The sequence below is a fragment of the Podarcis cretensis genome (assembly GCF_951804945.1).
Source record: "Podarcis cretensis genome assembly, chromosome: 5".
Lineage (NCBI taxonomy): Eukaryota > Metazoa > Chordata > Lepidosauria > Squamata > Lacertidae > Podarcis > Podarcis cretensis.
In genome coordinates this window covers 51,293,744-51,316,249 of record NC_137174.1, presented here as the reverse complement: position 1 = coordinate 51,316,249, position 22,506 = coordinate 51,293,744, and the positions used below count along the sequence as shown (strand labels likewise).

Sequence of the window (22,506 nt, the reverse complement as noted above, 5' to 3'; positions counted from 1 at the left end):
TTGCTATGTCAAATCTAAAGGTGCTCTACCGTTATGAGAGAGAATGGAAATGCCTTGAGAAAGGAGGAGGATGCTACAGTAGGTCTGCAGCATGGAAATGTTGAACTGGAGTTTATGGATCAAGTGCATGCAAACATGAATTGTGCCTCTGTTTTTAAGGGACCCCATGTGTAAAGGATGAAGTGAGTTTTGCTATGGTGAGGATTAAAACAAACCGGAACGAAAAGGTTGTAAAGTGTGTCTTATTACTGGAGAGAGGAGGAGGTTAAGAACTATTATCATTTCTGATAATGGCCCATGGAAACCATGCAATCTATTTAACATCCATATTACTTTAGTTCAGGACACTGAAATGTGTAGTATAACTTGAGCATAAATCTTCCTGGCTTTTAGCAATTCACCTAATCTACTGCTGCTCACATCAGCTCCTGAGTGAGTGATTCAGGAGGAGTTGAAAATTATATAGGGCACATTGGGAACAAGGAGGGATGGATACCAGGAGGAAAATGGGTAGACAAAGTGGCAGGATACAACAAAACCAAAACACCAAACCGGCTTGCAATATAAAGGACAATTTTACTTAGTTCAACAAATTAAAGTGCAACGTGCATATCAAAGCCTGGAGATCTACATATGGCTATGTGAAGAACCCTTTCTTGCAACCATTCCCACTTACAGGACTTTGCACTTCCAGTAGATAACTAACTGTAGAACAATTCACTTGTTTCAACTGTGCTATGACACTATTACTTACTATATACATTATTGGCAGAGTTGTGTGACTAGTTGACTGTATGTCTATAAGTATCTCCAGGCTTTGATATGCACATTGCACTCTAATTTGCTGAACTAAATAAAATTGTCCTTTATATTTGCAAGCCAGTTTGGTGTTTTGGTTTTGTTGTATTACAATCGTTATAACACCTGATACTTTTTTTGTATACAAAGTGGTAGGGTAGTCATCATGGAGGATCAATATACTGGCAGGAAGATGGAGCAAGCTACCTGGAACAGGTAGGGAATTTTAAGGGAATTTTAAGAGTTACATAGTGTGACGGTATGAAAAGCAAGCTAAACTATGAAGATAGTTTTCAAGAGAGATGAATCTTAGCTTTTGAAAATAAGTAGTGATTGTACCATGTCACTCCAGACAATAAAAATGTTATATGAATGCACCCTCAGATGGTGGTTTGCCCAGTGGTAGAGGCACATGCTTTGCTTGCGATAACTCCCAGTATCAATTGCTGGCATTTCCAGGTAGGGTTAGGAAAGCTTCCTGTCGGAAACTGTAGAAAGCCACTGCCAATCATTGTAGATATGCTATAAGGAAGCTTCTTGCATTCCTAAGACAGGAGCTGGGATTTGTTATATTAGAGCAAGCCTTGTTGTTCAACGCTGCCAGTGTATGAGCTGGTAAAATGACCTGAATCTGGCCTTAGATTTGAAGGAAGGAGGCTATGCTAGAAGGCATTGTAAGTGAAAAATGTCTCTGTGTGAAGCTCGACAGACATGGTGTTATTTGTGTTGGATGTTGAAGCATGGAGAGAGGTGCTACTAGAGACCTTACAGAAAATGTAGGACATGCCAATGTGTTTGAAGAGCGAGATTCAGAGTTATGGCAATTCCAGAGTTACGTTTCCAAAGCAGCAAAATTCTGTCACCTTGCTGTTCAAAGAGCCACACTTTCTAAAACATAAGAAATGGAGCACTTCACCTAAGGAGACCCTTAGAAAGGACATACTTCCTCGAAGATGGAGAAGGTATGTCAGGTCTAACACAGTCATTATGACGCAGGTCTGAGGCATGCCAGGAGTTACACAGCTGATAGCCACTTGATGGAGATGTGCCTTATTAGCTTTCCTTGAATGCTAATAAATCTCCAGTCTGTCTGACACTAGCTTGAATGGCCTGTCTCCTTACCTTTGACATGGGGGATGAAGTGGTGTCGGAAAGGGGAGTAGGGGCGGGAGTCATTGTGGGTGGAGATGGGACTGCTAGTGCGCAGGTGGGCTAACCGCTGCACACCGTTAGACTGCAGCTCTGCAGCGGCAAGAAATCGTGAGGCAAGACAAAATGGAAACAAAGAAAAGAGAACACAAAATAAGACAGAAGCAGAGCCAGTGGCTGGAGGCGGGGAGAGAACAGAGGGAGAAAAGCACTAAACAAACTAGGAAGAAATAAGATTACACAAATATTAGGAAAAGTCATAGGAAGAAGGTGAAAACTCAAGATTGCCACTGGATACTTCCTTAGTCCAGGCTTAAATTAGTACCCTCTCTGTATAGCAAAAAATAACTATTATTCATGCATCACACACCCTGAACCCAAATGAGTTTCAGAAGCAGCAGCTGTCTGGGTGACAACCTGACCAAACAATGCCAAAACAGGGGTACAAAGTCCTTTTAAAAATTGTTTTAAGAAATTCTGGAAGAAGAGTTTAGTCATTCCACTAAGAACACTAGGAACACCTTGGGGGCCTTATGATGAAAGTTTTTAATATAATATAGATACTGGAAGAGAGCCATTTTTGAATAGAATATTCTAATCAATGTAGCCTTTCATGTGGTTTATCAATGAGGGAATTTTCAAAAAGTGCCTTTAGGTCACTTTCAAAATCATTCTGGAAATTTTGAGATCTGGGGTTACAAGAAATCTGCAAATATCTGCTATTATGTGAATAATGGTGTTCCTTGTCCAACTTTAGGGGAAAAATTCCCAGTCATTTCAAAATATAATGCTGGTTGTTTCCCCAGTAATTTGAACTGCTCTCAGAAACCATTTTATTTCCTGCATTTATTTAAATACACAATGCTAGAAAGCTATTCAAAATATCAGCAAAGCAAACTGAATCATTGTCTCAATCTTAATAAATCTCACAAATACAATTTTGAGAAATGGCATGTCCTACATCTTGTCATATTTCACACTCTTAAGTTAGTTAAATCATGGTTTAAAGGAAACACTGTACCATTCTAATTACAATTACAGGATTAAAAGTGTTGAAATACTAAATTCTGTTCATAAATTATGTTCACAGATTCACATATTAAGAGTTGTCATATAGAACCTTCCTGAAATGGAATCAGTTGGAGATTAACAACTATATTTTATTGCTTTTGGCTATATTATACTGACAGATCAGTACACCTAATGTCAAAATGCAGGTGGTTAAAAATGGAAGTGATAGCTTCTGATCTTTTCCTTGAGGCCATACCAGAGAAGGAAAGAGGAGTGGCTCATTCATTTGTCCTTAATTATTGTTGAGCGTTATGTCTGAATGAGGCCAATGCCATCTTGGATCATCATTTCCCACAGAAATAAAAACAACTAGCCATTGTGCTCTGTCAAACTCTTAAGAAAGCCTGGATTTGTTTATCATCTAGCATATATGGAGCTATAATCACAAGAAGCAGAAATGTGAAGCCTTTTCATAGATTCCAATAGATTCAGTTGGCTCAACCATGTATATCTTGAAGAATTCATCATCATCTTGTCAGTGCTATATGATAAACCAAATTTCATTTGTGCCTTTTAAATGAAAAACCTCTTCAACATTTTAAGCTTACCATCATCATATGAACGCACTCAAACTTGATACTAATAAATTCCTTTGTGAAAAACATGCGTCTAGACATTTGCTTCACCTGCTTTTGGGTAAGGTAGCTATGCAATTCTGCCTAACCTGTATCCCAAATCCTAGTTTTGGGGTTCCATACCGTTTCCAGAGTAAGGCTAACCAATTTTAATTTCCAGATTTTGCTCACAATGCTACCCATGAGCAGTTTATTTAGAAATGTACGTTTTAAAGGCAAGACTTCAAAGAAAAATACAGCTTAATGCACATCTCTGAAGTAGAAATTTCACTGTTTTGTGCATGCAACTTTAACAGATGAACTGGTTTGCAATTTGTAGACCTTAATGGCTAGCTAGGGGTGAATGCAGGCACAACATTTTAAGAGCTGTGGGTGCTACCCTGCAAAGTTATTCACAGTGACCAGCTGATAGTTAGCTTTCCTCAGCAGGATAAAGCTCTGAAAAGAACAATTCTGCCAGTTTGAGGCTATATTTAGCTATTCACAGGGCTGGCCCCTGTGATGCCACCAAGAAATCTCTTCCTGCCTCAAACACTCAGAAGAGATTTATGTTTTATAAGCTTAAGTTTTCTTTAAAATAATTAAGAAGGCACAAATTAAATGTTGTTTTAGTAAAGGAAGACATAAGTGGGGAGGCAAGCCTAACAACTGAGCCAGCATTTGATTCACTAGTGTGTACAGTGGACATTTCAGCTGTGAAAGAAGGAAGGAAGGAAGGAAGGAAGGAAGGAAGGAAGGAATGGCTGTGGAATTTGCATTTAACTTTTAAAACTTTTTTTATGTCTGTCTTCACACTAAGATTTTAAATAAAGAATTTTCCTGTTTTTAAAGATGGCCTTCCATTTCAACATCAAAGCAAAGAGGTCATGTGGACTGCGAGGTTTGATTATCAGGAGTATTCCACAGTCTGAAACCAAGGACTCATTAAAAAGGTCCCTATAGCATGATATTCAACATTACTTGCCACTTATAAAAGAAAGGATAAGCAACCAATTTAATTTCCCAATAGTAATAGCTTTATCCTAACACTCAAACATTCCCCCTAACTCACTGCAGGAAATTGTGTGCTTTTCTCTAATTGGCATAGATTCTAGGCAGCTTAATTAAAAATAGCAAAAAGTGAAAAGGAAGGGGGAAGAGAACCAAATCGTATGCAAGAAGTCATGTAATACTAAAGTGTCAGATTCCTTTTCTATACAATTCTATGACATAAAGAAGTTAAGATTCTGTGGCTTGGCCACTTGCCTACATTGGGCCTTACCAGGTCTGTGAAAATGTTGTGGTGAACGTGACATTGTGGGAGTGTAGCTGTGACGGCTGTACACAGGAGAACCAATGGACCCCTGGCTGGTAGACCGGTGTATCATCCGATCCCGAAGATCCTGATATCCCTGAGGTAAAAAAATATTTTACAAATATATCATAATATTCAGGGTTATAATGGTTAAAGATACTGCTAAAATGTTTTTCCAGAGTAACTCACTGCTTCAGTTCCTTGACAGTTGGAGACAAACTAGATGTTACAAAAAAGCATTTCCCTCATAACATGGAAGCTGACACTTAAGAGAGTTGGGAGCCGTTTAAAAAATATTAGCCTGTCCAAAAAGTCTATCATTGAAACACTTAACATGGAAGACCCAAAAATTCCAGAGGCTTCAAACTAGCATGAAGATGGGGCTCCTGAATTCACCTTACCCCACCTTAACCCTTCCAAGATTTGCTATACATTACTGGGTAAGGTAATATAGGGACCTGGGTGGCGCTGTGGGTTAAACCACAGAGCCTAGGACTTGCCAGTCAGAAGGTCGGCGGTTTGAATCCCCGCGATGGGGTGAGCTCCCGTTGCTCAGTCCCTGCTCCTGCCAACCTGGCAGTTCGAAAGCACGTCAAGTGCAAGTAGATAAATAGGTACTGCTCCGGCAACGGCGTTTCCGTGCGCTGCTCTGGTTCACCAGAAGTGGCTTAGTCATGCTGGCCACATGACCTGGAAGCTGTACGCCGGCTCCCTTGGCCAGTAAAGCGAGATGAGCGCTGCAACCCCAGAGTCAGTCACGACTGGACCTAATGGTCAGGGGTCCCTTTACCTTTACCTTACTGGGTAAGGATGTTGAATAGTCTGTTCCATTCATTCCCAACTGTCATACAGAAGGAACCCTGCATATATGGTTGCATTGCTTACCAGCTCCAACTATTCAGTTTGTTTCCACTACTTAACAACAGTTACAGATCCTGCTCCCTGCTCACTTCTTCACCTTTGACCTCTGAAATTTCAGTGCCCCAGTTATGTAACCATACTACCCCTGAGTCTTTTGATTTTTTTAAAGCAAAACCCGAGCTTGCCATTATGAGTTGAGATTGAATGCATTGAGGGCAATAAGCTAAATAAATGCCATGTGCATTTTGTTGCTGAATTGCATTCAGCACAGTGGACTGCATAGTTACAGAATGGCAGCTTACAAGAAGGCAGCACACAACAAGCAATAATACTGTTTTACTGGTAGTCATATTATTATTATTATTATCATCATCTTACAATGGAGGGCACAGCTTCCATTGAACTTACTTCTGCAGATGGAGTTGGAGAGAGTGTCCTTGGAGACTGCAAGACATGGAAGAAAGGAAATTATAGATAGAGGATTACTCCCAATGTGTCACAAATCCATTAGTAGTTGTCATTTCAGGTGTGTTATTTATTTAAAAATATTTCTGAACCACTTAATATTCAAAGAAACCCTCAACGTTGTGTACAAACAATGAAAATCAGTGTAAAAACAATAAAACTACATCATAGAAACAGAAATCCAGTGGTACAGGGCCTGAGTTGATAGATTAGGGGAAGCTTGCCGAAAAAAGTATGCCTTTAACAAGACAATCAAGGGAAATTGCTGTGATGCTTCATGTAGGGCAAAGAGAAGGGCACGTCAATGTGCAGGGGAAACAGCAGAAAATGCCTGTTTTCAATTTACCCACTCTGATATCCTGTAGAGTGCTGAGCTATATGATCTTACAGGTTCATGCCGGATCAGGTGGTCTTTCAGGTAACCTGACCCCAAACTGTTCCGTTATCAAGGTGACAATATGAAAAAGTTGATTGGAAACTCCTAAAGATTCTTCTATGGCACTGCCTACTCATATCCAGATTTAGGAAACTGCTTGAGTTTCAAGCAACCTCCACATATGCTTAATTTAATCAAATATTCTACAAGAGCAACCTATAACAAATGATTCCTCTGGTAACACTACCTGCAAAGCTGGCAATCACAAGTGTGATTAATTTGGAAAGCCAAAGGTTCCCACTTCTGCTGTAATAAAACCCCCCGAGTTTTATCTGGACAAGGTTTACCAGATGCAGCCAACCTGCCTTCAGTGCCAAGGATCATAAAAAAGGCACCCCCCTGTAAAAGTCATCTGGAAATTTGAATGCTTGGTGTCATTCAAACCCCTGAGCCAATGAGATACTTAATACAGGGATCACCATTGTGAAAGCTTTCTGTCCATCTGGGGCCTGCTGGTATTTGGGGATTGCCAATTTCGGTCACTCCAAATGTTGCTGAACTACAAGTGACATCAGCCCTAGCAAGCTGATGTGATGATGGAGGTTGTAGTTTAGTAACATGTAGGGAGCCAAAGGTTCCCCATACTTGTTATGCAGAAAGAACAGAATTTTGTCTAACGTAAAGAAGTAGAAAAATTATCCATCCTTTCTCTGATATCTGCTATTTGAAGATCTCTTATCATGTTAAAGCAAACTTCTGTAAGGTGCATTGCCACAAGCTGAATCATGTCCTTTCAGGCCCAGGATGTAGGATCAGTATATGTAGTATGCTTGCATCCCATCATTATTCAAACAACCAGTTTTAACCTCACAGTTGCCACCTTTTATGATGTATGCTGGGCTAAGCAATAATAACTAATAACACTCTCCATAGCTTAACAGGGATTTTAATCCACACCGAAGCCCAATACTTCAGCCATTGTACCACATGGGTTCTTGAGCATATATTGGATGGTCTGGGATTGTGGTTGTTATATAAGTTGTTATATACTTGCTGCATCTCACACACACACACACACACAGAGAGAGAGAGAGAGAGAGAGAGAGAGAGAGAGAGAGAGTCCAAAGGATGCACCCAAAAGCACCGTGACAAGAAGAAAAATAGCAACAAGCTCTGTACCACAAACACTTGTGCAAGAGTTTTGAAAATCCTGTTAGAGGTGGGTCTGCTTGGTAGCAGTTCTCATTCTTTATTGCCTAGGAGAAGCTACAGCCTTTTGCCAAGCAGATGAACATATGTGGGTTTAGCTTCATTTTTTGTATGCAGCGCTCTAACTTAGGCCTGCACAATTTGTGACCTACCAGCCTGAATGCAGTCCACCAGCCAAGAGGGGCTCAACAAACCTTTTGGTTCCCTACCCACCTGGTATTGCAAAAGAAGGGAGGGCAAGTATCTAGTAGGTCGCAAATCATGCCTTACTGGCTGTGTTTTAGGTTGGTGGGTCACAAGTTGTACAGGCTTGCTCTAGCATTAAACATTCCTTCCCTGAACTGAAGATGACTTCATATATGGAAGAGCTTTTTTGGATCTAACCCCATATCAACTATGCCATTGTTCAATCCAGTCTCCATGGTTACATAGTGGCTTGGTACATCTAGCAATGCAGAAATCACAATGCTATTCCAGATCATCTTTTGCCAGCTGGGTCATGTGAATCTGCCATGAAATAAAAGTGCTAAATTCCAATAATGTGTCATGATGTAGAAATCAAACATATTCAGGACTTGTCCAACAATCTCTTATTCAACCTTACGGACAAACACAGGATAATTCAATGACTGAAAGTGAGGCATCAAAGAAACTGTCTTCCTTTCAAGCCAACTTTAGCTTTGCATGTTGTTATACCACCACCAAGTCACCTCTGTGGAGTTTGTACTGTCTTTTTCTTTCAACTTACACTTTCATCGTGCACAGGAGAACTGCCATATCTTGAACTCTGAGTCTGTTAAGGAAAGTTTGGGTTCATCATTCTTTTTTGTAAATTCTAAAAAGTTTTTATCAGAACATAATGCAGAGCAAAGCCTAGAAATTACTAATCTCAGGTGCAGCAAGGTAGCAAAAAGAAATACTCAGGTGGAGTCCAGTGAAAGTGGAATTTCAGGTTGTAAATTAATAGTCTCGGGCTTGACCCAGATGGATCATTTGGTCCATTTTTCTAGTGCTGGCAGTCTATAAAACCATTTTTTCTGGGTTTTGATTACTGAGTCTTAGTTCTCTATGTTTTTACAGTGGTGAAGGGTTTTACACCAAAATTCAAGCCGCATTTAGACTATCATATATCAGCTTAATAAACTGAGATAGTAATAAGCCTCTTGGCCAATAAAAACCATTCTGAAAATGTGTTTTTAAAAATACATTGACTTTTCCATGAGACTCACCATTGCCATCTAGTGTCACATTGTATATTCCACTTAAAACGTTTTATTTGCAGCTGTACAGCTGAGTCCTCTGTCTTTTGCACAAAAGAGCAAGAAGTCTTCCATTAACTATAGCCTCTTGTTTCATCTGTATTGGGATACTATGCTTAACAGCGTCAGAACAAGCCAAGATGTTAAGTGATGTTTGATGTTGGCTAAATATCCATCCTATCTTTTTCTGAAACTGTTAACTGTAGTTTCCAGATTTGAATGAAACAGGAAAATAAAGTTAAAGCAAAGAGATCACATGTGTAGCCAAGAGGCTTGTTCATATCTCCATTTATTAAGCCAAGATATGATTGTTCAGACAGAGCCAGTGTATGTTATGTCCAAGACAGTGTATCTGGGCTCCTTTGGAAGAGTGGAATATAAATCTAATACTGTAAATTGAAAAAAGAAAGATAACTAGCCTCCAACTTTGTGGGCTAGAAGACATTTTCCTGAGAAAACCAAGTAATACTGTTGCACTATTACAAGGTGTATCCACTGTAGTTGGTATTCCTCTGATAAAAGGCACTCTTATTGCCATTTTAAAACATTCCTGTTTACCTAGGCATTTGATGGCTGAAATATATTGTTCCTAGAAACCTTGACATTATTTAGTTGTGCACAGTTGTCTGTTCTTTAATTTTTTTAAAAAAATATTGTTTTTGTTGTTTTGATGTTTGCTTCCCCGAGTGAAATTTATGATTTAATAAATACATAAAATAAGGACAGGAACAGAAAGTGCATTATATGTGTGTGCCTTGCAACAGCACCCACAAAGTGAAGCCTATGGGTCTGGTTTGTGTAACAGGCATGATTCTAAATCGGGGTACTGGCCTCAGATGCTTCAACACTTTCCATATCCATTGTGACGTCAATAACGGTGATATTATTACTTTAAAGGGAAGCAAGGCAGGACTGAATTCCAAAGAGCTCTAATAAGATTTTAGCTTATGATGGATACAAATACTCAGTCATAATGTTATACAAACTGTGAAGGAATGGAGCTCCAGGAAAAACTCTAGCTAAGAAGCCACAGAACTAGTTCCATGATTGGTATAACTCACCTGACCATTAAAAACAGACCAGAGAATGTAGATCTGGAGCCAAAGGATGTCTCAAGGAAGAACTAGGAGAACTGTTAAGTTATTAATCCACCTAAGTATGTTCCTGGTTCAAAACCAGCCAATGATCATGTTAGTCATGTGATAGCCATGCTACCATTAGCATAAAACAACTACTATGCAAGTTAATACCAGAAAGAAGCCAAAAACTATTTACTGTTACTATTTACATTGCTTCCTAGCAGGATCTACTATCATGACACACATTAAACACACTAAGTATGTTTTCTGTGCTCCATTGCTGGGTAAGTGATTCTATGCAATCAGCAATCAGATTATACAAAAAGGCATTGCTCCATAAAAAGCAAGGATTAAGCAAGGCAGAAGCAGAAGATAGCTAGAGGTCCTTAGAAAGCAATGCAGCCAAAACAACATTCCTGAAGGAAAGTGAACAATGATTAAATGCATCACAGCAATCATACAAGCAGTTGGCAGCCAAAGCCTCTGTCTTTCCTCATTCATCAGATACAACGGTGTAAGAGAAGCTGTGGGGAGTTTGCAAATAGGAATACAACCATAACATGTATGAACTATACTAAAAGCATATGTGGTACAATCAAAGACCAACCTTTTGCTACCAGAATTATTTATTTTTCGGTAACTTTTTGCTTTATTGGCCAAATGTGTTCATTTCTGAACAAGAAGATTAACTGGTTGGTTTCCACTAGGTGGCACTATGTGAAAACATTTTCCATAATAAGATCTGACAGTAGTAGTTCAAAGACTGAAATATTAAATTCAGTGATCAAACACTTTACAAGAGATAGAGCTTTAAAGGATTTGAATGCTAAGTTGTGGGTTGTTATCCAAATTAACTTTTGTGCCAGAACTGGTGTGTGTGTGGAGAGAAGTGAGTCTCTCATTACGGAGTTAAAGACTGGGTAGAGAATCAAAACAAAGAAAGGACACAAGCTGTAGCTTGGAAGAAATGGACGAGGTAAGTGAGTGCTTCCAATCCTTGAAAAAAAAAGCTCTGACTAGTTATGCTTATGTGCACAAATAATATTCCTGACTGGTATAGCTGTCAACTTAGCAGCAACAATGCCTCTGGTCTCTAGTCCATACATTATGGAAAAAGACAAAGAAGATGGCAAAGCAGTTTCATAGCTTAGAAGAGAACAGGTTTTGTAGCTGATCTGTTGCAGTTGCAGCTATCCTCTGACTGCTGTCACATTTCAGAGAAAGTTGAACACAGGCAGGGTGCTTCCAGAGTGACTGCTGTTTGTTCATTTGGGAACCTTGCTTCCATAATGGGATCCAAGGAAATGTATGTGTGGTTCCCAGTCACCAATTCAGTCACTGACTGGACCTTCTTGGCTTCAGACCATACTCTAATCAGCAGGCATGTCCAACAGGTAGATCATGATCTACTGGTAGATCGTGGAGTGTCCTGGTAGATCCCAGTTGACCTCTGGCCCCTCAGCGATCTCCTTACAATTTTTTTTTTTAAAAAAACCAACTTTGGCTTCCTAAAAACAGCTCCACAACTTTGGCTTACTAAAAAAAACCTCAAGCTCCACAACTCTGGCTTCCTAAAAAAAGCTCCACAACTTTGGGTAGATCACTGCCAGTCTTTTTACGACAATGGGTAGATCACTGCCTGTTTTTTTTTATACTGTGAGTAGATCGCAGTCTATTGGGAGTTGGACTAGTGCAACCCAAATATTGCTCTTCTGTCATAGGCTACATGCAGAACTATAATTGACCAGAGGGGGATTTAGGGGAGCGCAACCAGTTCGCCCACACTGGGCCCCGAGCCAAGAGGGTGCTGCAGTGGATTCTGCAACAATGGTGAATAACGGAAGGCGAGGTGGGGGTGAATTTTGGCGTCACAAGGGATGCCGCTGAAATTCTAAAGCCCAAAGTTCACCACTGAATTGACTTTTCAGATTTCAAGAGGTACAGCACTGTGTGTGCACATTCCCACTATGTTCTGAGTACTGTCACCTAAGTTGCCTTCCCATGTTATATGTATGAAGGGGCAATGTATATTTGGCTCCACCCCCAACGTCACAATGCTCCTCTCAACCCTTCACGTGTTGAGCATTTTCTCCCTACAGTTTAGAATCCTGAACTTCTGATCATACATTTTCAGTCTGCAAGCTATTATTGGGCGGGGGGGGGGGGGCTTGTTCATCACAGCACAGAAATAAAGAATGCAGTTAATGCAGGGGCGGGGGGAAATGGAGTAAAGCCAAAGTGACTTGTCAAGTCACTTGAATAAATAGTCTTAAATGAGGAGAGATTTTCTGTGTAAATATTTTTTATTCACACATAAAACCTAACATCAGTTTGATATCATGTTTCATTATTGATTTTGTTTTGCAAATATTTACCAGGCTGCTTTTTAGGGAAATGCATAAGGAAAGTTGCCCTCTCCAAAGGTATTTACATAGACCTTCCCCCCCCCCCCCCACTGCGCAGAAGCTATTGAGGATAATGTTTCTTAAGAACAGGACATGCAAGTCTTGCACTTGTGAACATTTTGGATCTAATTCTAATTCTAATATATGGATGTTGCTGTGCACTTCTGAAGTCATTGTAGTTTCCATTTGGAAACACTATTCTCTCTCTCTCTCTCCTGTATCTGGCAAATTAGTGCTGATTTTGATTACTGTGTTTTTCTCCATTAACGAAAAGTAGAGACAGTGGCTTACATAAGACCAGATACAGCACAATCCTATGATTGTTAATCAGAGATAAGTCCCCTTGTGTTCAGTGGGTCTTACTCTTAGGCAGATGCATTTGGGACTGCAGCCTTAGAGATTTTTTGGAAGAGACAAATTTTAACCATGACTTCCTGGTTCACAGCTCAGTTCCTTAGCACTTAACACTATACAACTTTCTGAGTTCTTTCTTCCCTCTCCTACCTGTTCTCTGCCTGACAATGACACACACACTGCTCTATTCTAGCATAGCTCTAATTCCTTATCTTCAGATGGCTACTGAATTTAGACAGACTGGATCTCATGATCAGACCCTACTTGCTTATCAACCTGAATAATAATAATAATAATAATAATAATAATAATAATCTGTATATTTATCTCCGCCTTTCACTCGCACACACACATACATATTTTTTGTTATTATCTGCTCTTTATTGAATATTTCAATTCAGAGCAGGAAACAATAAAAAAGTAATATAAATATACAGAAAAAAGATAGTGTACAAAAATTACAGGATCCATAAAAGGCTCCTCCAGTACGGTAAATAGCATACCAACTCTTTGGTTTATGATGATAAAGCAAACAAAGTTAAATAGAAGTGAGGATCAACAGCACTGATCCTACATTTTTACCTGGCTTTAACCTTTACTGCAAACCCTAAAAAGTCAACATGGACTTTCACTTATACTACACAATGCACAAGCTAACATTTAGAGGCATGTCCTGCTTCACTGAAAAAACAAAATGCTTAAAAGAAACATGTGAATACAAGATGTAGATGAAGAAGTCACTTGCCAAAGGCTACCCAACTCTTTTCACGGTAGAACCGGGAAGAAGAAAAAAACCCTCTTAGTCAAGTACCTTCTCGATTGTATTATTCCACTTTCTAATATTAGCATAAAACAGCCATGATGTTGTGTCTCCACTGCCAGAAGTGCTATGACTCTAAATACCAGTTGCTGGAATGCTGTTGTGCTCATGTCCTGCTTATGGCATCCCATAGGCAACTGAGATTACTGAGCTCTTTTTGACTTTGCATAATCATACAAATACTCTGTATTTAAAAAACAAAGGAAAAATTTGGAATCGTACAATTGTAGAGTTGGAAGAAACCACAAGGGTCATCTAGTCCAACTGCCTGCAATGCAGGAATTTTTTGCCCATTGTGGGGCTTGAACCCATCACTCTGAAATGAAGAGTCTCATGGTAAACCAACTAAGCTATCCTGGAAGCTCAAACCTGAATGGGGTTACTAAATTAAATATATGCCTTTGTTTCCAGGGCCAGTAGATCTGTGTGTTTTAGCATAGCTCATACTCTTTGGGTCTTGACTTACCCACTCCTGGAATACAACCCTTAAGTAAAAAAAAGGGTGCCACTCCTACTGAATTAGTACCCCTTTGGTCCCACAAAAGCTCCTGAACTCCTGATGTACGCCTTCTGTTTCAAAATCACATGCTATTAGATAGAACCACTGTGCTTGCTTCATACATGCATTTGGTAACTGCCATGCTTCTACAAGGAAAAGGGGGCTGTAAACTAAATGTGGTCCTTGCAGCTAAAGGCACTAATTAAAAAGGTAAGCAACAAAGAGGAGCCATATGCTTTCTCATTGCAGAAGCCTTCATGCTGCAAAACAAAGAATGCCATCATTATTTTTTTTAAGGCCAGAGAGATGTGGAATGTTTGCACAGATCAGCAAGAGGAGTATCAAGTTTATACATCAGGCAGAAGCTAAGCTGGCTTTTAAAAACAGTGCACATAAGAGAATAGGTGAACCCCAGTTCATTACCTCTCCAAGACTCTGCCTCTCCTGTCTCTCCTCGTAGGCGGAAGTGTAGAAGGGCTCATAAGTAATTAGGTCTGGACGCTCAATGTCATAAATGGCCTTGACTTTGGGAATGGCTGCTAAATCCTTATAATCAAGGATCTCATTGTCTACTTTTGCCTGAAGGTCAAAGACAGAAGATAAATTAAACACAAAAACTTGTAGATTTAAAAAAAATATACAGTTCATTATTTAGGGACTTTGCTTCTATATTAGGCCTAAAGAAAACCTCATAGCCCGTCTATTATTTTTCACGGAAGCTACTCTTTTTTCGTTTGGCCTTATGCATCTTTTTTAAAAGGGTGGAACATTTATTTATTTTTTTTGAGTTAAAGCCTAGACTTGGCAATATATCAGTCCCAGTCTGCTATGAAGTCTAAATTCAGCTCTGCCAGTAACTCAGTGGGTAGCCTTTGGGCAGCAACACCCTTATTTTGGCTATAGCATTCCTATCAGCAAAACATGCCATACATAAACCAAGCCCTGCCAATGTCTATGTCAAGGAGATGTTGAGAAGAGGAGGGGCAAAATCCTGTTAGAAAAGTTGTGGTTGATTTTTATTTGCTGCATTTAATTACATTTCTATCCCACTCATCCCTAAGAATTCAAAGAAACCTGCATTAAAAAAATTATAATATATGAAATGATTTATTTGCAAAATATTGAAGTATAAAACAGTCTAAAACAATTCCCCTTTCCCCCAGAAGAAACCAGTACAAGTCAGTTTCTGAGAGTTTAACTAAAAATGACTCCACATTGGCTAATAAATGTTCTTCCTTAATAAAAGAACAAATAAAAGAAAGAAAACAAATTGGGTCTACAATTGAATTGGATTTTGCTGCATCTCCCTTGGCAGTGAGCTGTGTGTAACCATAGGATTTACTTTATGCTTGTCCTCATTTTGCCCAGCAAACATGGTTAAAATGATGACGTCTCACAAGTTGTCCATAAAAACCTCATGGAAATGGGCATCTCTTAAGCACACCAGGCCCATTTCAGAATTTACAGGTCCTTCTTCCCACATGGTGCATCTTGATAACTTCAGCACACTAAAATATCCATTTATATGTAAGCCAAATTTATATGTTCTATAAATAATTGTTAGTAAACTCACTTAATCCACATTCTGTTTTAGAGACATGTTTTTAGGAGGTAATTTAATTATTTACACTAATGTTATATATCTAATGTTAGCCGCCCTGAGCCCGACTTTGGCCAAGGAGGGCGGGATATAAATAAAAGTATTATTACGATTATGATTATTCCCAATTAAGAATATACAAAACACTGTGACACATTAGGATGCATCCTGATTACAAGAGTACAACAACAAGCGGAGCCCTCCAAAGAGATGTTGTGTGGGTTGTTTGGTGAGTTTAGTCCCCCACACAACCCCCACATTTCTTCCTCTAACTTCCCTTCCCCAGGAGTCATTCCGTGTCTCTTTCCTCATGTGTCTCCCATTTCACACCTACCCCTTTCACCCTCCAATCTCCTTTGTCAGTTGTTGTGCCATTTCTGTCTCCACTTCTCTTCCCTCCCTCAATCTGCCTCTTTCCCCACCCAACTTCATCACCCCTCCTCCATCTTCTCCTATCTCCTGCTTCCTACACCTAGCTGCATCTTCTCCTACCCCCTTTGGTTTATTCACCTCTCACACACTCAGTCCCAGTTTCTGCTTTGTGTTATTGCTCAACACCTTCCACCCGAAGCTGTCTCAGATCCAGCCCCCTACATTCTCATGTCTTTTCATTAATCTCTTTCTTCCTCCTCCTCCTGCATTCGCCTTCAAGCAAACTTTGCCAGGTAGCCTGCTGTGCACTCACTGATTCCAACAGGTTTTTATGGCAGTAGGCTGGGTGACTCAGGCACGCACTGTTTTAACACTGGGGAAGGAAATGAGAGTTTGCCTCCTTTGTACATGGGTGGTGCCATTTTGGCTGCATAAAGACCAATACTCATTCCATGAAGTTGGAATATAGAAGTAGTCAGTGCTTTAGTAGTCAAGTAGTCACGTAGTCAATGTTTAGGACTGCAGCCTAATAGCACAGTTCTATGTCTGCTTTCTAGGAAGTACATCCTGCTATGTTCAGTTGGGCTTATTCCCAGGTAAGGGCCCCACCAGATGTCCTTTTTATTGTGCCTTCATGAATCAGCTTTCAATGATGTTTGTGCCTACTTCACTTCTGATCAGCACATGCCCTATAACTTCCTTCTGGAAACCCTTAAGTTCTCATACCACAAATATTCTAGTTTATTTCTTGCTCTGTTTTTGTTGCACTATAGCTCACAAGTGCTGCTCCACACAGCAATAATTCAGTAACACTGGGGAAACACAACAGAACAACTAATAAAGCAGAATGATACAGGACAGTATAAATTCACGATTAATGCACTATTATTGCATCAATGACAGCTATTGAAAATGCACCCACCTCAAAAGGTCCTAAGTGTGAATAAAATGATAGCTTTTGGCTGCAACCCTCTACATATTTTTCTGGGAGTAAGCCCCAATGAACACAGTGGGCTTACTGCATACACAACATTCATATTGTTGTGAGGCTATTGTTACAACACCATAGAATGGAGAGAAGAGTGCCAAATTCTTAAGGTTAATTTGTCTGATTTTAAGTGGAAGAGGGGAGAGATTAAATGGTTGGGATAATCCAAAACATATCTGGATAAATGGGAGTAACTGCTGAATATTGCTATTCATGAAGCTATCAGTAAAAATAATGTTCATTCCTTTTGTCTGCATTACTTGACTTTTTTCTGTCATAGCACAGGCTTACAAAAGCTAGTGGCTAAAAGTATGTTACAAAGAGATGTGCATGCTACTATGTCTTCCTCAAACTTGTTTTGGAATAATTTCTAGCCATAACTGAAATGAGTCTGTGCAACTACAACTTTTAAAAGCCACTTTTATTGAAGCCCAAGCATTCATGTCTGAACATTTTTAAGCTACTGCATTTAAGAAAAGACATTTTAATTATTCCCTTGTGCATCGGAATAATATATAAAGGTTCCCTAGAACTGCAGATTAGAGGCTATGCAATGTAATGAGGAGCTGACTTTTCCAAATTTGCTGAAGGCTCTGAATCCACCCATTTGAATATGTTGGCTTCACGCCAAAGTGTGCTCTGCAGTTTGAAACTAGCAGTTCGTAAAGAGTCTCGATTTAGGCATGTGCCCCAGTTGATATGAACAGGAAGTCCTCTGTCAACTTTACTATCTGCCATAGCATATGCCAGGCTGTTTCCAAAAATCGCAGATCTATGGGTCAGTTGCTATCCATTCTGTATGTTTAGAGCACATCCAACACATATTTAAAATCTCCACAAAGAATTGGGGGGAGCATAGCTTGTTAGCAGCGCTGGGAATTGTTGCTCTATGAGGGGGAAACTACTCCTGCTATATATTTCAGCACACAAGCTTGGTGTGACATCCCATGCATGTAAAGAAAGTCTTCAAGCCTTGTTTCTTCTCAGCCACTCAATAAAGAATAGAATGGAATCTGTCAGTTTCAATTTTTACTCAAAGCATATTGTTGGCAATACCTACCACTGGATCAATAACCTGGAAAGTAACATTTCAAAGGCTTTGAAAGGCATACATTTCTGGCTGAGGTTTCGAGCATGCCTGGTGAAAACGCTGGAGTTCTCATCTCACAGGTGACAAATCCCAGCTGCTACTTCTCCATAAGGTATCATTAATAAATAAGAAGGTAAGACAAAATTATACTTACATAGATTGAGTGGCCTGGTGAGCCAGGTATACTGGATCCAGGCCTAGAATAAATACTTTCCAAAGATGTTCTTGTAGGCTGTAACAACAACAACAGCAACAAAGAAATAAGCTGCAAAGGCATGGCTGCATTATATATCCTATTTGAAACACAGAAAAGGCAGTTTTTCAAAAGACCATGTCAACATTTTTTCAATGAAAACCGTCATGTTTTCATCTGGGTCTTGTGAAGCAGGCTGGGTTTCTTTTGTGAAGGGAGGGTTCTGCATTTTGTTGACAGGCAAGAGCTTTCTAGGCATACACAACTAGCAAGGGTAACAGCATAAAACACCAAACCACCAGAATACTATCCTTGTCTATAGTTGGGAATGTTGTTGTTTGAAAGTTCTGGCAGTCAGCTAAAATTTGTGGTTAGGATCCAGAACCTGCCTGAAATACCACACGTTCCACCTAACATCCCTGACATCAGGGACGGGGAACCTATGGCCCCTCAGATGTTGTTGGATTACAACTCCTACCATCCCTAACCACCGGTAATACTGGCTAGGACTGATGGGAGTTAAGAGTTCAGCAACTTCTAGAGAGCCATGGGTTCCCCATCTCAGTCTTAGATGAACACCACTATAGGGATATGATGGTTTCAAAGGTTTCAGTGGTCTAGCTATGATCTGGTAACCTTGTTTAGATTATTGCAATGAGGCTGCCTTTAAAGATGGTTCAGAAATTTCAGCTGGCTCATAATGCTAGTCCTTGCCCACTTGCAGTGACTTGCGGTGTGTTTCCAGGCTCATTTCAGGGTGCCAATTTTTTAACTACAACATCTCATACACCTTGGGACCCTAGTAGCTAATGGAATATGTGCCCTAACACTGTATCACTTAACATTTATATTAAGGAAGAATCATTGCAGATATAGCAGCAACATGGACAGCTGCAACATGTAAAAGAAATAGCCCACATTGAAACAACTTTGGGAAAGTTACAAGATATTGGTAATTTGGTGTTATGGTTTTTAAATATACCCCTTTCAGACTTTTGTGGCTGAGCTGAGAGCTTGTTTGGACTCTGGCTCAGCACCTGGAAGCTGAGAAGAAGGGTGTGTCAGAAGGAAAATGAAATATAGTTGCTTTTGGTTTTTTGTACACCACTTAGAGATAGTTCTAACTGCTATAGAAATTAAAATCAATCCATCAGTCAATCAATACTACAGTCTTCAAAGGGCCAAATGCTATATGGAGGGCAGCTCTACCACATCTCCTGCTAGTGTCCATCCATCCTCCCTCCCCCTAAAAGCTTCCAAGTGCCATTGTTTATCCCTCTTTCCTACACTAATTGTTATTTGCACCACATAGATTGTATATTTGTGGTTAAGATCACATGCCATGAACTAGTAAGCTGCAGATTCAAATTGAAGCCCACTCATGAATTTCCTGAACTGAAGTCTGTTTACATGGAAGCAAGTTTTGTTGTATTTTGGGAACTAGGCTTCCTCCTGGATAAAATGTGCACAGGGCAGCAGCCTGAGCTCTTCTAATGGCAAAACAAGTTTAAGCAATATAAAAATGGAAGGATAATTGTGGTCTAACTGAGCAACAAATAATTGTGAATGTGATATTATTTCACTTTTCAAGAGCAACCGCTGGTATGGATCCTTTTCTTAGTCAAGCTAAATTTATTTTATTTATTTATTTCATAAAATGTATATGCCACAAGCATGCAAAACCAACCAACCAACCAACCAAACAAACAAACAAACAAACAAACAAACAGAAAGCACATTGAGAGTGTCTATTCAACCATAGCAAAATTAAAATAAAGCATAGCAATACATTAAGTTTTGCAAAAATATGTCAAATAAATGAAAAGTTAATTACTCCAAATGAAAGATCAACATGCAAGAATAGAATTATAAAGAAATGCAAAGCATTCAGCTAAACTGCTATGGCAATGAGGATTTATCTTCAAAGGAAATTAAGTACTTCCCTCCAGCTATGCAATTGTGAGCTTCGTAGATACAAAACTAAGAACATCCTTAAATATTGGGGGGGGGTTAAATATTTGGGGGTGGTTGGGGGGCAGTTTGACAATGTCAGGGTAATGAGATATTTCAATTAGACTGCTACAAAATCTTTACCCTTGATATGGGGGCAGGGTTTTCCAGGGTTGCCATCCCAACACAGAAATAATGCCTGTTTCACCTATATTTGCAGCAGTTCAGTTTGCATCCTCTTTCCCCTGCTGCTCTTCCAGTACCTTTTATTTTTCTGGCTGGGTTTTTTTTCTTCTCTAGCAATCCAAGCCAATCAAGGGCCACTTGGGAAATACAATAACTTCACAGTGCCATTTAGTCAATTGGATTTGGCAAGCAGTTGATGACATCACTGAGGGCAAATGAAGCCAGTGCTTGGTATGGGGAGAGAATGTCTCCACTGCCAAGCTAACTGCCATACCTTGGCAACACAGCCTTTCATCTGAACCTGGATCCAAATGTCAATACTGTCTCTCCACATTACTGTAAACGTAATGGGGTGCACATCTGAATACGTATTCTCATCTACAATATGGCACAGTCAGAGGTTGATCAGGATTAAGAAGAATCAGCCCTGTTGTCTTAGCAATGAAGACATCTTGTCTCCCCCAGCAAACAATTCCATGCCCTTTCAGGACTAAAATAAATCATTAAAAGGGAATGCAGTAGTGCTTCGCCTCCTTCTGCCTTTTAATTAAACCCTTGGGGAACTTGTCCTTGTCTCTCACTAGCCAGCAACCAAGGCCAAAGAACAGAGATTGCACCCTGGATGGAAGAACCCAGTGCGCCCTCCAGATCACAAATATTTCCAGAGTGAGAAGACAAAAAGCAAAGCTAGTTGAATTTCCTTATCTTTTAGAAGAGATTTCCAGTAACAGACCCTTCAGCCTTTCTGTCGGAAGTCCAATTCCCAGCTTTATACTAGCACTTCTTTATTTCTTTTTTATTTATTACATTTTTATCTTCCCTTTCTTCCTGTGAGCTCAAGGTGGGGCACATAGCTCTCCCGCTTTATCCTCACAAGAGCCCTGTGAGCTAAGTTAGGCTGAGAGGCAGTGATTGGCCCAAGGTCACCCAGTGAGTTTCATGGCTGAGTGTGGATTTCAACCCATCTCCCAGGCCCCAATCCAACACTCCAGCCACTACAACATACTGACCTGTTTCACAACTGGTAAGCAAAATAGGTGTGCTGAGTTGTTGTCTTTAAAATGGGATGCATTTAAATGTGGGGCTAGCAAAGCTGTTATCATTTATTTATAAAATAGTATATACCACTGTATCATAAAAATATATCACAGTGGTTTACAACATAACTTAAAGTTGGGTACATGATAATGCCAAGGTCGTGGCATGATAGATGGGTAGATAATGCCAAGGTATGGGACAGTTGCATATTCCTGCATCACTGGCAGTTGGACTAGATGATCCTCAGGGTCCCAACTCTTTAAAAATTCTATGAAAATACCACCACCAAACAGAACGGAATGACTCTCAGACTCAGTAATCTGGCCACAGCTCAGTGCTCAGAGGCAGACATATCAGCAACACCATTTTGTACTTGTAAGGGGGTGGAGAAGCATCATTAGTGCCTCATGTTCTGTGCATTATACAAACCCAAATTTGGTATGTACTTTATTATTAAGCTTTCATGTGGAATGATTATGGTCAAAACATTTCAAAAATACTAATAAAGCTATGGCCTTGTTTTTCTTTTCTTCTACTTCGCCACTGTTTTCTTCCTTGGTCCACCCCTCCGTTTATCACAATTCAACTTTGGTCCCTTACCAGCTTTCTGTTATTTTGACCTTTAGCAAAATGACTGTCTGTAGCTCTGCCATTCAGCATCCCTCAACTTGATCTCATTTGGCTGTTATCATTTTGCATCCATGTGAAAACCTTAAACTTAGCTGACATAGTTCTGAACAGCCAGGCTTTTGCATTTAACCTCCTTCTCTATAATTATCAGCTTTCTACCTTAATCCTACAATTGCCACCTCTCTGCACAGATTTACAACTCTTCGTTTGAAGAGACAACTTGTATTTTAGGACCATTTCCTTAG

General features: G+C 39.7%; 1 protein-coding gene across 33 annotated transcripts in view; it reads right to left on the bottom strand.

The window, feature by feature from the left end:
• ABLIM1 (actin binding LIM protein 1) overlaps positions 1-22,506 on the bottom strand; it is a 197,919-nt gene that overhangs the window by 23,473 nt on the left and 151,940 nt on the right. For 19 of the 33 annotated variants that reach the window (XM_079976684.1, XM_079976695.1, XM_079976665.1 and 16 more), the window contains 5 exons: positions 18,419-18,496; positions 14,638-14,793; positions 8,547-8,591; positions 6,157-6,192; positions 4,855-4,984 (listed from right to left, as the gene is read on the bottom strand). In XM_079976684.1, coding sequence (XP_079832810.1) covers positions 4,855-4,984; positions 6,157-6,192; positions 8,547-8,591; positions 14,638-14,793; positions 18,419-18,496 — 445 coding nt within the window. The remainder of the gene's footprint in view (positions 1-4,854; positions 4,985-6,156; positions 6,193-8,546; positions 8,592-14,637; positions 14,794-18,418; positions 18,497-22,506) is intronic. The other 14 variants (XM_079976696.1, XM_079976667.1, XM_079976669.1 and 11 more) reach the window with 1 other exon arrangement.